This window comes from Pholis gunnellus (assembly GCF_910591455.1).
Source record: "Pholis gunnellus genome assembly, chromosome: 8".
In the NCBI taxonomy this organism is placed as follows: domain Eukaryota; kingdom Metazoa; phylum Chordata; class Actinopteri; order Perciformes; family Pholidae; genus Pholis; species Pholis gunnellus.
The window spans coordinates 22,650,796-22,667,670 of NC_136534.1; the positions used below are offsets into that span (position 1 = coordinate 22,650,796).

A 16,875-nucleotide genomic window follows, 5' to 3' on the forward strand; every position below is an offset into this window, starting at 1 on the left:
TCAGCCCAGAATGAGTCAGCCGTAAAAGTGAAGGTGTTTTACGAGACTGTTGTCCTTTATTCAAATAAAACATTTTTATGTGCTTCCTGGAGAGCTACAGACGGAGTGCAACAGTGTACGCTCTACCAACGCAGGAGCTTCTTTAACCTCTAATCCTCGAGGAAGCCGAGTGGAGGAAATCAATTCAATTTAAATACTGAGAACGTGTTTGGGTCCGTTTGAAATCGCAGACTAACTGAGTATTCATACTAAGTATGACGTAAAATTGATATTTAGTGCGTTTCCGACTGCATTTCATATGGATTTCGTGGAGGCGAGAGACCCCCAGATGTATACTAGATGAGACTTGAGCTTAATGGACATACTCAACCGCCCCAGAATGCATTTCCGCGGCTCTTCAGACCGACCGATGGCGGACTGCAAGGCAGAGGGTTTAAATTATTAATCGTTGGATGAAATTCAGAATATGGCAAGTGACGCCAAGGCACAGTTAAGGGTAAAAAAAAATGCAAGAGCTCACATTTATAATGAACTGTAGAGAATATATTTAACACGGCAGTATGCAGTATGCAGATTAAGTGTGCAGACTGCAGTATGTATGTAGTTAAACATTAATATGCCATTACGAACACAGTCCAAGTCTAGAACTTGTCAGGAATGTGTTCAAGAAAGTATTTTATTAAAGTGTTTGCATTCCTTACATGCTAAAGGATATTTTTTTCCACATTAAGTTTAAATTTGAGTTTCCTCTTTAATGGTTCAGCTGCTTCTGTTGACGTTGTGGTCAGTGATGAGGAGAGAGCGACCTGAAGAACCCCGCCTGAGCAAATACAGCTGGGAGGGATTAGAAACCACATGCGCTCAGTCTCAGTTTTATTTGTTTTCATCCACATTTGTTCCTCATCTTCAGCGCGGCCATGCACGCAGAGCGGAAAGGTCTCGGCCCTCCTCAACCCACCGGGAGGACGAGGAAAGACCGGGAATGGGTCACGCTGGGTTGAATCTACAGGTGTTTCGACAAACTAGCAGCTGATGAGGTTATTGTCACAACAATGAGTGAAAAGTCCAGCCTAGAGTCTTCCTCATATTTAACACAACACAAGAAAGCTCAGCTATTTCTAAATGACTACGAGAAGTTAGGTCAGCTTGTCATGTACAACAAACGCAAAACACGTCTAGCCCATGCATACGAATGCACACTGTAATCGTTGACCAACCAGATGTATGAACATTAAAACAACAATATGTCATAATAATAAACTGGAACACATCCATTCAAAGTCATCCCACTAAAGAGCATTTAATACTTTTTCAATTTAAAGATGGAAACCCCAGTACACAAATATCGACGCTCCGGCCTCTTGTCCATCAATCAACATAAGGCATAAAGCTGATTGACGGCCCTTTAATCCCACAGTAACATGAGACTGTGGAGAAAGGGGATTGTGAAGTTGCTCTGAAGGGGGTCCTGGACTCTTGGCATTGTGTGCGAGTGGACAGTATACCCCCTCCCCCACTCGCAGCATTGAAAAAAGGTACATGATCTACCTATGGCTGCCGGAGCTGTGCTGACCCGCTTGCCCTCCCGCAGGCCGGCTCGGTTTCTGCGGTCCTGTGTCGCCGGTGTCACATGAGAGCACGCTGGACACCGAGCACTGCCCGTTAACTACTGGGACAACGGGACCACTTCGGCAGACGGATCTCTGATTTTGAGATTACTGCGGTTGTTCTGAACTTGTCAGTGGATCGAGCTTGAGACAGGTTCCTGTATTTTTTTACAGCCCTCCCTAATTTACCGGACCATGCTACAAAAGCTTTTTTTTTACGCAGCGTGGACAGATGATCCATCCTTCTGCAGAGTACGTGCATGAAAGAGAAAAGGGAGGAAGACAGAGCGTCCACGGGTGCAATGTGAGCCCTTCCACTCGGTGGGGTAACACCGACTCGCGACTCCTTTGTGTCTCAAAGTGAACTTGTTCTCACAAATTGTCTCAACACTTACTCCGCAGAAGCTGCACAGAGCCAAGGGATAGAATTCCCTGCCTGAAATCTGAATCGGTTTACAAAAATGTCCAAAATAAAAATGATATTTTACATTTACAGCAGACTATTTATATAAGTTTAGCTCCTCTGTCTCAATGGAAAAAGAGAAGAACAAAAAGAAGAGACTTAACAATGCTGCCAACACATGTTTCTTCTTCTTCTTCCCTCGCTCTTAAATAGAAAGCAGGTTCTCACAGACAGCTGTGTTTCTAATCTGCCTGGAATGGAGGGATGGAGGGAGGGGGGGAGAGAGGCGAGAGTGAGAGTGAGAGTGAGAGTGAGAGTGAGAGTGAGTGAGTGAGTGAGTGAGAGAGAGAAAAGTGAACAGCAGGGTGCTGTTGGAGATGAAGTTGAAAGCCAGCAGAGGGAAAAATGTGAAGTAAAGAGAGTCAACATTTCACAGTGAAATGTTAACAGCTAAGAATAGGATCTGTGTGTGTGTGTGTGTGTGTGTGTGTGTGTGTGTGTGTGTTAAGAATCAGCTGAGTCTGGAAAACATTTGATGATAACACACTGCTGGAAAACAAATTAAGCTGACCAAGTGATTGAAAATAAGGAAGGAAGCGTGTGTGTGTTTGTATAGAATAGGTGTGCATGCATGAGTGAGTGTTGGTGTATAACTGTGTTTGTGTGTGTGTGTGTGTGTGTTTGTGAGAGAAAGGTCACGAGATCCTTTTATTACAAAAAACTAAGAGGAAAAAAACATAAAATGAAATACGAGTGGACAACAGAAAAAAGAAGATGATGTGTGACTAAAGAGACATCAGTCATAAGGTGACGGGCTGAGGCCCACCACACACACACACACACACACACACACACACACACACACACACACACACACACACACACACACACACACACACACACACACACACACACACACACACACACACACACACACGGTGTGTCGTGAGTAACTGCTGATACGCAGCGTTAAAGATTAGCTCGTCTCAGCCCCTCTGGTCTGCTGCCATTCTTATAAAAAGCTCCAGCTGGGTGTTGCTGACACAGGAATATGAGCAAGGCAGGGCGGGGGAAGAAACTTAGACTGCAGCAGCAAAGATTTCCCGTGGCCCTGCACCAACCAGCAGATCATCACTTGGGTTAGGAGGGTCCACCTCTGGCTAAACTATCTGGATCACTACTGCAGAGGGTGGTTATATCGCTTAGCTAAGCCCGTCCCCCCCAGCTGCTACTCCGACAAGCTGTCAGAGCCACCATGGAGCCCACACTGTCACTAGCAGAGAGCAGCAGACAGAAGGGTTTCCACTGAAGGATGCATCCTGGATATTAAACTGATTCAGCAGCAAAAACAGGATAAAAAAGATAAAGATAGAAGCTAAAGCTAAAGCGTACAGATCACGGTGTTAAAGTGAACCTCCACATCACCTGGCGATCGAGACAGAAGACAATGAAGTTTAGGAACCAACACTGTTTATGTAAATGTCACTGTTACAGTCATTACAAAGCAGTGTATACATACGGTGTAGCTAGCGTAGCATAGACGTGCTAACTCTAGTTAATGATGTGCAATATTAGCTCCACAGGTATTTAAGTAGAAACGTAACGTTTGAGAAACTTAGATACCTCCTTCCAATCTCTCGTAACGAGTATCACTATTGCTGCTACGCTACGATTGGCTGGTCTGCATTCAAGGGGCGGGACTTAACAAAGTTTCAGTTAGGTCACCCAGAGGGTCGCAGGATGGTGAGCTGCAAGAACAGAGGCCAGCCAGTAATTCACCACAACTGTCACTCGTTATTACAAAGTGAATAAACGAATCGACTACTTCTGGCATACAGTGAATACACAACACTTCCTTATATTAAAGAGTCGTAGTGGCGTAATCACCTTTAGCTGCTGATTATAATGTCATGCCGTTGACATCAGAGCATTTTCCATTCTGCAATAAAGCTACAAGACTTTTTGATCTTAGCCACACACACAAACCCCATCCCAAAAGGCAAAGCCTGTGACATTCCTGGTCCAGGTGTGGCTACAAGTGCAATACGGAGATTTCAAACCTCAGAGAACAATGAATGCTGTAGCAGTTTTATTGCCTCAATAACACGGCGTGTTGATATTTCATCTGATCCCAGAGCAGCGTGGCAGGTGTCACTTGAAGTTTGTGTTGCGAGGTGTCATATTGTTTTGTACATTTATACATTTCTTGTGTCCGACTAGCTGCAATGGTCATTTGCAAACTCTTCATTGTTACAGTAGCTTGAATTATAGATCGATCCAAGACGGGTCTCAGAAGCAGACGTTTAGGAAGTACACAGTAGCACGTTTAAAAGCACAATCCTACCCGGTAGGCAGCGTAGCCCAAACACATCTCGACTCCTTGCGTGGCCGCCACTTTGACTCAGCATCCTCTCCTGTAAGAGAAACAGCAGACGTTAGCATGGTTTCATCTTTATTTTACACATCACTGTAGACAATAGATGCCGTGTGCTTAAAAAGGAATAGTTTCGACATCTAGGGAAGCTTATTGCTTATTTCCTTTCTTGTCCTGAGTGAGTTTAAATTGTTTAGTCAAGGGATAAACAGAACGCACTCAACACACGGAGCGCACCGTATGTCATCTTCGGTCTCATTGATTGGATTTAATTCATGGCTCTGGCTGCCTCTCTCATCAAAGTCTGGCTGGTCTCAATGGACTCGTGTTCATTTCAGACAAAGAAAGAAAGCCAACCACACAACGCTCCACGATTCTTATTTTCCATTTTGATGATTGTTCCCGCTTTCTATAATAGTCACGGAGCCTCAGAAGCCAGAAGTCCAACCCCGCAGTCACAGCCACAGAGGTTTCTATACTCAGACTGCAGCTCACGAGCACATATGCTTCCAATTAACTGCGTTACCAACCCCCCCCCCCCCCTTCTTGTGAAGGCCATTTACATTTATCGGCTTCAAATCCCATAATGCGCCAAAAGGCCTGCAGCGTGAGCGGACGCTGTGATTATACAGGTGGTGAACACGCAAGTGCAGAAATAGAGTGAGGGCCACCAAGTTGACATCCCAGAAAACTATACATCGTGGAGTCCTAAAACGTCTCCCTCAGCAATCCTGTCTTGAGTTCCCGCCCGCAGTGAAACTATTAATCATAGTTTCGTTTACAGCTCCGTCGCAAAGCAGCCGGGATTTCTGCGAGTCAGCAAGGATGCGTGAACAATAACAATGAATCCACTCAGTCGCCGATGTGCTAACAGGTTTGCAGTACGGTGAGTTCTGTGTTAGCAGCCTGCTCATGAAAACCTGACACTCTAAGCTTACGGCCCCCCCCATAAAAAAAACATTGAACAAAGAGAACCTTTGCTCTTTGAAAAGCTAGAAAAAAAAATCACACTTATTCATAGCTGGGTGTGTTTGTGAGTGAGAGCGCCGGTTCTTCAGTTTGCTTCTGATGGTGTTGTGATGTTTTCTTGAGGTTTTGCAATATGAAGCAATATTTTAATACATATGCTCTAAACCGTTAACTAAACATATATTTACCACATTTGTTTCTAAAAATACAAATGTTTATTAGACTACTTTGTAAACTGCCAAAGAAAACCATTGCTAATGTCATCTGCTCCGTGCTCTAAAACTAAACTAAACATCTGTAATAAAACTACAAGTATTATCCAATAGCTTGGAGTTCACCCGGACGTATATTTAAAATATGGCTGTAGTTCCAACTGTTTCACTGACCAAATGAAAAGCTCTGTTAAAAACCGCTGGAGAAAAACAAGCCATTTTTGATTATACAGCAGGACCCTAACATTTTACAAGGCTTACTTTCTGCTTGCCAGAGCATTGTTCATTTTCCATCTGGCCTTAAAATGTTTTTTTGCCTCAGTCTCTCCATCAACACCCACAGCAGCTGAATTCCTCACCTCCCCTTTTTAAGAACATCAGAGGCTATTCAGACGTGTGTCTTAGATCTGTCCTCTGGAGGTTGTCAAGACTGGCAAGACGTTGGGCCTCAAGGTTTCGTGAGGCGAGTGAACTCACAAGGTGAAGTTCTGCTGGCACTGCGCCGCAGACTGGGCTATGTACATAATGTGAGTGGAGCTCCCTCGGTTAAACTAGCAAAGAAATTGATTTGCGAACAGAACAGCAAATGCATAATTATGTGAATTACAGGCATTCTTCCTCACTCGCAGGTTTTGCACAACGGAGGTGAAACGGGCAACACAGATAAGGAAAATGGGAATGAGATGTCTAAGCATGATTTTGCCGTTAAGCTAAAGTAAGGCCTTCAGCTGTGAGTCACGTATCACTCAAAAAACACATTTCCAGAGACGTGTTTAGGCTGACATTTCCCTTTTGCTGTAGCTTCAGCGTCCCCACTCTATCACTTCCATTGCCTCTCTCTCTCTCTCTCTCTCTCTCTCTCCTCCCCCCGTGCTCCCTCTCTGCCCCACTTTTGCCCTGCTCTGCTCCCTCCCTTCATCCTCGGGGACAGCAGTTTTCCATTGCTCATGGCTTCCCCTTTGCTACTGCGGCCAGACTTCTGCAGTGCACTGAAGTGGGGCTTGTTCCTGTGACTGGAACACACTTCTCTCTCCTTAACACAACTCACGAGGGGAGATTGGGAGTTTTGGAGGAACACTAGAAGAATACAATCCCAACTCGCATGTCATTCTCAAAACGTATTTTACGTGGGACAACTGACAACAACGCAATGCCACCTCTTTGGACAAAAATCTGTACCAGCCAAGTCATTCCCAAAGACTGCGTAGCAGGACATTTTATTATGGCCGCTGTCTCTTACATCTGCAGCACACCTTTGAGCCACACGAGGAAGCCTGAATGTTTGTATTATTCATGATAATCGTAACCTAATTATAACATTTAATCTAATACAAAAGGCAAGCGTACAGCCTTATGATTCCTGTATATTTGGTCTACAGGATAGGATTTTCAATTCCAAGCAAACACTGAATTATTTATATAGATACCAGTACCATCTCAAAACACACTGTACACATCCGTTGTTGAGAGGAACAATCCAAGAGTCTTTTAAAAGCCTCTCTTGTGATGTGCTTCGCTCGTGGGCTGGTAAAATACGCATTAGCTTTTAGCCACAGCTCCCTGTGCTGAAAAGAGTCACAACCCCCATTCGCTCGTGTTGTGCTTTTCATTCCCTCACATGAACATTCATATGGCATTGTGAACTGGCTTGGAAGGAGAACGAGCACATGATGTAGTTTAGCTAAAAGTGGCTCACTTTGAAGTGTTTCCTCTTCTTCCTTTCAGAATAACATGAGATCTATTTTTTGTCTGCAGAAAGAAAATGGACCGAGAACGTCACCGTGTCTTTCCTCTAGAAGCAGACCTGCAATAATATACTTTATAGAAACAAGAGGACCTGATCTCAAATGTATTAATGCACTGAGCGCAAAACCACAAGGGCATAGCTAAAGGACGTAAAAGGTCCTCGGTGGAAATATACTAGCGCATAAAAAAACAACAGTAAAAGCTGCATTTTGGCCTCAATATGACAGAAATGACAGAAACAGATTCCGACATATAGGGTGAAATATCAATCAATGTTTCATGAACTGGGAATTCAGTCGGTTAATATTTAATGAGAGAATTTCTGCATCTCACGATAGTGAATATCAAGCTTTTAACCCATTTCTCTGCAAAAAGCCTCCCGCAAATCAGCACAGCTCTGCTTGTTGTAACGTTTTATTCTGAAATCTCATGAAAGCCTGAAAACGAGGGAATATTTACCGCCGTGTCTGCATTCTCATCTTAGTCTCACCTTCATCATAACAGCATCAGTCTAGACTTCCAGACGCACAACAAACAGATCATTAATGGCTCTTTTAGTGGTATCCCTGCTGGATGATTTGCTGTTAATGTTCTCATAACACAGTTGCGTCTTCATTATCCCCTCCTCTTAATGCTCAACTGTTTAGTCAAACATGTGTTTGTGCGCTTGATGGTTGTACAGTCTGTACAGGAAGGTTCAATGGTCATATGAAGCCAAACACAGCAGTGTTTTCATACTAAAAAGGAGGATTGTAGTTTGACCGGACTAAGAGTATTCAACCTGTGTGACGCTGTTCTGAGACACAGCGGTACGTTAGCCTACATGCTAACAGATATCAGCATGCTATCATGCTCACAATGACAATGCTAACATACCGATGTTTAGCATCGTAATGTTGACCATGACGAGTGCACGCAAATGTTAGCATGCTAATATTTTCTTAAAATACGATGAACACAAAGTAAAGCCAGTTTGAAAGGCTACACGTGTCAGATACATATTTAAATCAACATTTAGGTAAATGCATCGAACTCCGTATACCAAATACCCAAAATTAAAGGCATCGGGTCGGAATCGGGGATTAGAAAATCCTCACGACCAAAATCCATTTGTTGTTGAGACATTTCAATCAAAACCTCACGCGTCAACCTCATAGCGGCGCCAGATGAAAAGTCAGAGGATCACCAAAGTCAATAGGGTTCATCCTCTGGGAGCGGGAACCATAGATATCTGTTCCAAACGTTTAAATAGTGATGGACTCACTGACTGACAATGCAATCTTCAGAGCCACGTCAAAAGCATGGCTATCACACGAGCATCTCTAAACCTCTTACAGTCTCACTAACAGTACATCACTGTAAATGTCAGCGTCTGCTACTGTATCCTTGGTGGCTCTCGACTCGTATGAAATGTTTTTCGACGGTCACCTCCAGTCTGACGGCTCAGTTCCCACGAGTTAAGACTATCAGAGCCATTACACACACTCCAAACAGACAAAGGACTTATTAGCCTCTCAGCCCTTTGGCGACTGAATAGTGCATCTGGTTAATTATCACCGAACGCCAGATCGATACACCCTCTAAACGGGGGACCATAAATCTGCTCCGCCATTAAGAGGGGCCCATTGTTGGGCTCTGTTTAAGCAGCGGAGGCCTTCGGCAGCTCAACGGGCTCGCAGCGAATGTGACGTCTGGGTCCTGTGGGAGCGGGTGTGGGCGACTGTACTGCTTTTGACCCACTCCTATCGGGCTCGGATCTTCAGCCGCTCTCAATAGAGCTCAGATGATCATTCCTCTGGCATTTCTTTTTGCTTCTGTGGAGCTTTGTGCCTTTCATGTCGTCTGCTTCAAAGCTGGCTGGGAGATGCAGATAGAGTGAACTCAAGGGGATCGGCGCAGCCAAAAGAAGACAGAATAAGCCTGCTGTGATGCAGGCCTCAGCATCCTTATGTAGAGGGTACTACTGGTGTGTTCTTATTTGTTCATATTTCAAGTTTTCAAACTAGATTCCTTTGGATTTTTGGACCATTGGTCATACAAACTGAGCAAATTAAAGATGTCTGTGGCTTTAAGACACTGTGACGGACATTTTGCACTATTCTTTTTACCTTCATTGTTCAACAAATACTTAATTAATTAATCAAGAAAGTAATCCACTAACTAAACAATGATTTGGCTACAGCTCTGTCATAATCTGTGCCATCCAAAAATGCCCCGGGTATTAAAAGAAGAGAAGATGCTTCAGTGCACGCAAACTGCAAAGCCATCTGGCTCAAATTCAGCCCAGTGTGTTGGATTCAGTTTTCTAATGCAGTCCTAACACATGCTGATGGAAGTGAAACCCACAGCGTGTGTGTGTGTGTGTGGGTGGCCTGTGCATATATTCCACACAGCCTACTACTCTACATTACCATATCTCAGGCCCGGCCACATTCTCATACGTTGGACACATGGGATTCCTTTGGTTTGGGGGGGGGGGGGGGGGGGGGGGGATGCTCGTCTTAATCAAATTCAAAAAAGCGGCCTCTATACCTCCCCAACTGCTGTCTCCATGGCGACAGCCAGATGTTGTGCGGGGCACGTCCCCCACACTCCACATGCAAGCCTCGCCCGAAGGCAGACTAAAGAGGCATCTGTTACCGTTTCCCCCCGCGGGCTGCTGAAAATAACCAGGGAGAGACAGAAAGGCAACACAAAGGGACTGTTTCCCAGAGGAGCGAGCACGTCCACGCTGCGCGTACTCACTGCTTTGTGCCGTCTGTCACACTGGATAAGTCCTCCTAACCTCCATCCTCTCAGGTGCTCCAAAAACTGGGGCAGTATCTTACTGATCACTTGAAATGCAGGGATGTTTCAATTCATTACAGCCCCATGGGAGGCTGCAGCTGTTCACTGATGATCGTCTGCACAACACCCCCCCCACACCTCTGCCAGGAGAAGTGATTAAGATTAGCCACCACTTCATTGGTCTTTAATAAGGCAAGCAGCCAAACACAGCCACATTAGGTACCCTAATTATGCATCCCCCTGTTCTCCAGACAGAAGGGAGAAGCAGCCCTTTGCAGCCTGAAACAGGAGACCAGATTCACAGTTTCTGATCCAGCCAGGCTGCAGAACTATACCTGAACGTCTACAGCTCTGAACGATGGCCGGTGTTTCCTGCTTCCTGGTGTTAAATCCACATGAGGACTGTTGATATGTACCTCTAAAGCAATGTTGACTGTTGTGAAAGACACATATAGACAGAACTCAAACTGAAAATTACCGTAAATAACCTAAACTGCTCACACTGAAGCCAGTGGCAAGTCCCAGAACGGAGAAGATGAAGGAATATAAGGGTTCAATTACTATTAAAACACATAGGGAAATATACATTTTAAAATGCTTAGACATTGGCATATGCTGTGACTAAGACTGGTAAAGTAAAAAAAAAAAAAATACTCAAGTTTTGAATACCTTAGATTGGGACCTTACCTTGATGTCTGGGAGCATTTGTCTCACTTTGAACGTGGTTTTAGATCCTGTCAACATTTTTTTCACGATAATTCAACTCAATGTAAACGAAAATAAATGGATATTATAAAAGGAACGGTCGCTGTGTTAGCAGAGAGAAGCCGTCAGAAAGGGTCCAGAGTCCGGTAACGTTTCACCGGCTGCTGCAAACGAGGTGTTCAGTGTGCACAAGCAAACTATTGTCGCTTTTTTCATCTGCTGTTTCGCACTGACAGAAACCCCCCACACCACCACCACCACCACCACCAGTCACCGGACTGCTCCTAACTGGTGTGAGTTAGTCACCACCGAGGAGCTGCGTGCACCGTTACTGCTGTTTTTCCCACCCATCGGGCTCTGTTTGTTTATCCGTTCGCCATAGTGGGAAAAAAAAGAAAGACGCTAAGTGCAGCGGTGGAGCTTCTTAAAGGGCCAGTGCATCTGAAAACATAAAAAGAATATACACATGATATAACATGGCAGTAAAAAGGACACAGGATGTGTGTTTTTTTTTAGAAGTTGCACACAGTGACGGAAGGTGCAAAGTGGAACTCAACACCGCTGAACAAGTACAAGTACAGAAGCAATATCAGCAACATGCACCTCTAATAAAAAAGCACCCATCATGCTGTGTACTGGTATTCACTGGTCATGGATACTGCTTGCTGTGTAATGTTGAGTTAAATGTGTCTTTTTATTTCTATTCCTATCTTTATTGTACTTTTTTTTCACTTTTTCACCTGTAGGCCTACTTGTGCTGCTGCAACACCTGAATTTACCCTGAGTGATCTCATCTTATATTACTAGATTAATAATAATAATAATGCATTAATGTGTTGAGTAGCATTTCTTTGCTGCAGGTGCAGGTAATTGTATCTGCTTTTTACAAACCTGGGTGGTTTAATCTATAATGATATGCATCATCTACATGTGCACAGTCACTATAGAAGTTCAATGCATCTCTCTGAAATGTGATAAAGTAGAAGTATAAATTAGGAATATAGTGGAAAGTTTTGCACCCGGGTAAATAGTTTCTTTGCACCATTGCATTTACACAACTCTGAAGAGTCCAATCAATCTGTATAATGAGTTTCCTTAAACTGTCCAAGCGTGTCTTGATATTGCTTTTCATACATCAGTGTTCTTTGTTTACACACATGAGAAACATCTTTGTAAAGTGGCTCTCCTATAAATTTGACTTTGTTCTCGAATGGTATTCAAGGAAACCACTTTTGTTCTGTACAGATGAGAGTCTGGTTTGATGGCTTTGTGTTCAGTCCACTTGTTGTTGAGGGTTTAATAAACTGAAGCAGTTGCTGAGCCGGAAAGCCAACATACATAAAATCATTCAACTCTTGACCTTCCGGTGTTTCAATCTCGTAAAAACCTCAAAACAATCCTGTTCATTTACAACCTACAGCCTCTTTTTTTTGGTCAGCGGTACCTTTTTCCTGATCCTTTAGCAGCTCTGTGTGGGGACGGGCTCCGCTCCTCTCTCATCCAAACGAGTGGAAAGAAACCGCTAACAACTCTTCCAGACGAACACAGGAGGCCGATTCAGGAGAAATTCCCTGTCCGGAGAGAACGGGGGGAAAGTTTGAGTAATCCTGAGCGACGGTGGCGTGTCCCGCTGAACAGGTGGAGAGACAGTGTCCTCGTGAACTATAATAGAGAGAGGTCTGGATTTTTTTACCACATGGGAAACTGTTTAATATTACATAAGGGTCTCCGATTTCTCTGATACATAAAACAGTCCCAGACACAGGACCTTGCATCATCTGAGCTGGAGTTATTCGACGATGTATAATGCAGCAAGGTTAGGGTAATACAGAATGTCACAGACAACAAATAGCTATTCACATTCAGATATATGTTCATCAATTCAGTTTGTTTCTATTCCATTTCAAGGTTTCTCTGCAGCTCCACTTTAATGATGAGGATGATGGTGAGAACATGATACTTATTTGATAGATGAGGAACTTATGTTTTCTCGACACAGAGTTGAGAGCTAACCGTTACCCTGGAGCTGGTAGGGAGTCAGTGCCTTGCTTAAAGGGCCCTATGGCAGAACAGATGCTTTCTGTGACTTCTGGCACCACCACCCGGAAACCTTAAACAAGTAGAATTGAACAACTCGCTTCAGACGTAAAGCAAATGTAAAATGTTGCCCTTTTCAAGTAGGGCTGCAACCAACAATTATTTACATTTTTGACTAATCTGTCAGTGTCGTCTTCAAATTGGTCGTTTTGTCCGACAAACAGTCCAAAGATATTCAGTAGGACAATGAAATGCAGCAAAAATTTAAATAGAGAGGCTGGAACCAGAGAATGTTTGAACCTTTTTAGCTTGAACATTTTGATAAATGATTAGTTAAGTCAATTATTTAAATAAATATAGTTGTAAATTAATTTTCCCTCATCTGACAGATTTCTTTCACGCTCTAATTCCAAGATATTCCAGTTTAGTGCTGCAACTTTATGCATGTACAAAATGTGTTATTATTATTGACCGTCAATCATTTTCTTATGTCTCATATCAGTGAACATGTGACGTGTAGATTAATAAAGTTATTGTTCATATTAAACACAGAAAAGAGAGGAAGCGTAGCGTTCTTGAAATACAATGAGAATTTATTCAAACGGTGCAAAAGAAATTAATAATTATAATAATAATAACCTAACATCTGATGTTCTTTCTATCCAGATTGCACTGTCACACAGCCTTAGGGCTCTCCTCTCAAAACAAAATAAAAACATAAAAAAAATAAAAACAGATCAAAAATACCAGGACAACTGAAATCAAGTTAAAATAATGCACAAATTTGGTAAAATGGATTTCCATTTACATGCAACAGTTCCAGTCACATGCAACTCGAAGTATTCCATGTTAATGTCACCGATGATGAATGTTCTGTTCACACAGAGAATACAGTGTTGTACAATATATAAAAATATATCGGGTCAGTTGTGTCGCAAAAACTAATTCTGAGCCATTTCTCTTCTGGTTGGGAGGAAACGAGCTGGGTCAACAACAACAAAAAAACGCCGCGGTCATGTTTTAGCATAGCACGGATCGGTGGCTGTAGAATAACAAAAACAAGTAAACAAAAATGTACAAATCAAAAAAAAAGAAAAAGCAACAAACAAATAAAAGCCAGACTGCTAGACAATTAGCCATGTGAGAAAGAACATCCTAAAATGTCGCAAACTAAACATTCCACAAGGAAACCTATTAAAAAAATCTCACTATAAATATATATATATTCTCAAATGGTGTCTTGTTAGGTCAGCTTTGAGGAAATTAGTTTGCAATGAGAGAGCCTCGAGTAGCAGGAGGCTCGTCTGGGAGTCGCCTTCGACAGCCAAAATGTCACTTTCTGGTAAAACACCAAGTCCAGGCTCTACAAGCTCATCATCCACTCATGTTTCAGTATCCAACATACATTCTTACCCTTTTAAAAACACTGTAAAACTTTGGGCTTACAAAAATAACTTGGAACATATTTATACAACCTCTCATTGTTTTTTTTTTTCTTCTTCTTAAATACAAAAAAAAGTGTTTCTAGCCTGTAAAGTCTGATGTCTTTTTGTGTTTCTGAGGCATCCGTTTCATCGCAACAATAAAATAAAATGAAATGGTTTTGTCAGCTAATTATTACTTTGGAGAGAGGAAAAGAGAGTTTGCACACAAACAGGCATCACCTCCCCCCACAGCGAGGGAACACTTGATGGGTCCCGTCTGAATTAAAATGTTAGTGCACGGACACAGGTCAACACACATAAACACAGCAAATGCACGTTGTTGTTTTTTTTGGGGTAATAGCATGATTTAAGTGTTTTATTGTCATTAAAACTCTAGTGTTACTTTAAATGCACAGCAAATAAACTCCCTTCTTCCTTGACCAGCTTTAGCATCACAGAGAATATTGTATTATAGTGTTACATAACGTTAAACGAGCACTACTGCCCTAATATTTTGGTTATTTGTACCTGTAGTTTTGAGTATAGGTCGTGATGGTCAGCTCCACGCGGCAGAGTTCAAACGAAAAACAAAACAAGACTGCCCTCAACTGGGCAAGGCAGTGAGTTGCATACTAAATTGTGCTTTTCTAGACTTGATGCCAAAGAACAGAGTCCCTCGAGAGTCACACTACGTTAACCATGGCTTATTAGAGGGGAATTAATGAAGTATTTAAGTAGTAATTCTGACATTAAAACAGCCTTAAATCTGATATCTTAATAAGGAAGACTCAAACTGAAGATTAGCGGGTATCAACTAGTTGATATAACTAACAGAATAATGGCATTACCGCAATAGCTTCAACACGATTCGATAAGAATTAGAATGTGTTACATTTGGGGGCAGTAGTAGTAGTGGAGACCGCGGGGAACGAGGCAAGCGGCGGATACTCGATGTTCGTCTTGCACGACGTACAAACAGTATTGCGACGCCACGAGAACAAATGCTGAAAAAGGCAACTAGGAAACTGAGTTAGATGGTGACGCTGGCACCAAAAATGCTGTAGCTCTACAGTAACGAAATCCTTTAGAGAGAAAAAAAAAAGAAAAACTCCTCTGGCCCGCGCCCCTGATCTCTCACGAACAGAGGTGGCAGTGTCTGCAGAGATGAACAAAAGACAACAGTCAGGCCACTTCAAAAACAGTAAAAAGGTTGTTTTTTTTGTATCTACGGACATCAGGAAAGTGCTTGAAATTGTGCAAAAAAGTGATTACGCAACTGGATTTTGTCGGGACGAATGCCAGAAATGAAGAAACGGCCTTTAGTAGAATGTCAGAGTTTGCAGCGGGATACAAAACTAATGCGCACTAGGACGTCCTGTTAGGAAGGACACCCTGAATGTTTGACCGGCTGTGCGATTGCATGAAAACATCACATTTCTCAACCCCCAGACAAGAGTTTCAGAACCATAACATGTGTCAACACAATGCGAATGTTATTGGGCATCAACATCCAACAAAAACCGCACGCGGCCCTTTGCATCAGGCAAACAGAAGTTGGAGACAATTGTCACAATTGCGGACATTTGGAGCCAGGTAACGTCACTTATTTAAGTAACACATGGGTTCATTTGCTTGTCAAATCCAGAATACGGTTGCATTTGAAGTATTTTACGCATGTGAGGGACGTCTCCAAAAACTGTTGTGCTATGTGACATTTGACTCTGTATTGCATGGCTGTGTTGGCCACAATAATCAAATGCCTCAACGGCAACCTTTGTTACAAGAAAGAGGAAAACCCAAGCAAGAGAGACACACATTGCAACACACGTCTGGAACGCGCTGGCTCTAGGAGCAGCATCTCACCGTCGGGCTGTGTTGCTGTGTTCAACAAAGCCTGGTTAATAATCCGGCCAATTGCATTCAACCTTCCAACAGGATGACTTCTTTATAATCCAATTCATAGCTATACGAGTAGTGTTTTTTGCCAAAAGGATAACAGTGCAGGGTTGATGTATTTAATGCATGGACATGTATGTGTTTGCATTCTGTAACAGTAGCACCACAGCAGCCCACAGAACGCTTCATCTTCAGCATTGCACGGTAGCTCCAATTTGCATTATGCAAATATGGACCAACGAAAAAAAGCAATTCGACAAGGATTAATTCTGCTGTTTCCCGAGGTACATGTGACGCAAGCATCTAGGAACAGTAGTGTAAAATTCGCGGGACGCTGAAATCAACCTAACCAGATTTGACTTCAAAATGCTCAAACATCCCTTAATTAACCAACCCAAACATTATCCCAAACATTATCCCAGACCACACATGGAGTGCCCGTTCTGTTTGTGCTTACACCTCTGTGTTTGTGGTAGTGTGAGTCTGACTTAGTGTCGATGTGTGCATGTACTGTACATGTGTGTTGATGAGTGTTATGTATGGCCCCTGCCATATACATTCTCTCCACCAGGAGGAGACAGTAGCAAGGCGTTAAACTGATAAAAAGAGGAGAGCCTGCAGCTCTCTCTCTCTCACACACACACACACACCACGAACAACACGCGCACACACACACACACACACACACACACACACACACACATACACACCGCCT

General features: G+C 43.0%; 1 protein-coding gene across 1 annotated transcript in view; it reads right to left on the reverse strand.

Moving 5' to 3' along the window:
• mtmr11 (myotubularin related protein 11) overlaps positions 1-11,010 on the reverse strand; it is a 28,013-nt gene extending 17,003 nt beyond the window's left edge. Inside the window, exons 1-2 of the mRNA XM_079164338.1 lie at positions 10,786-11,010; positions 4,355-4,424 (exon numbers count right to left, since the gene is read on the reverse strand). Of these exons, the coding sequence (XP_079020464.1) occupies positions 4,355-4,424; positions 10,786-10,842 (127 nt within the window). The 5' untranslated portion in view covers positions 10,843-11,010. The remainder of the gene's footprint in view (positions 1-4,354; positions 4,425-10,785) is intronic.
• Positions 11,011-16,875: the final 5,865 nt, after the last annotated feature.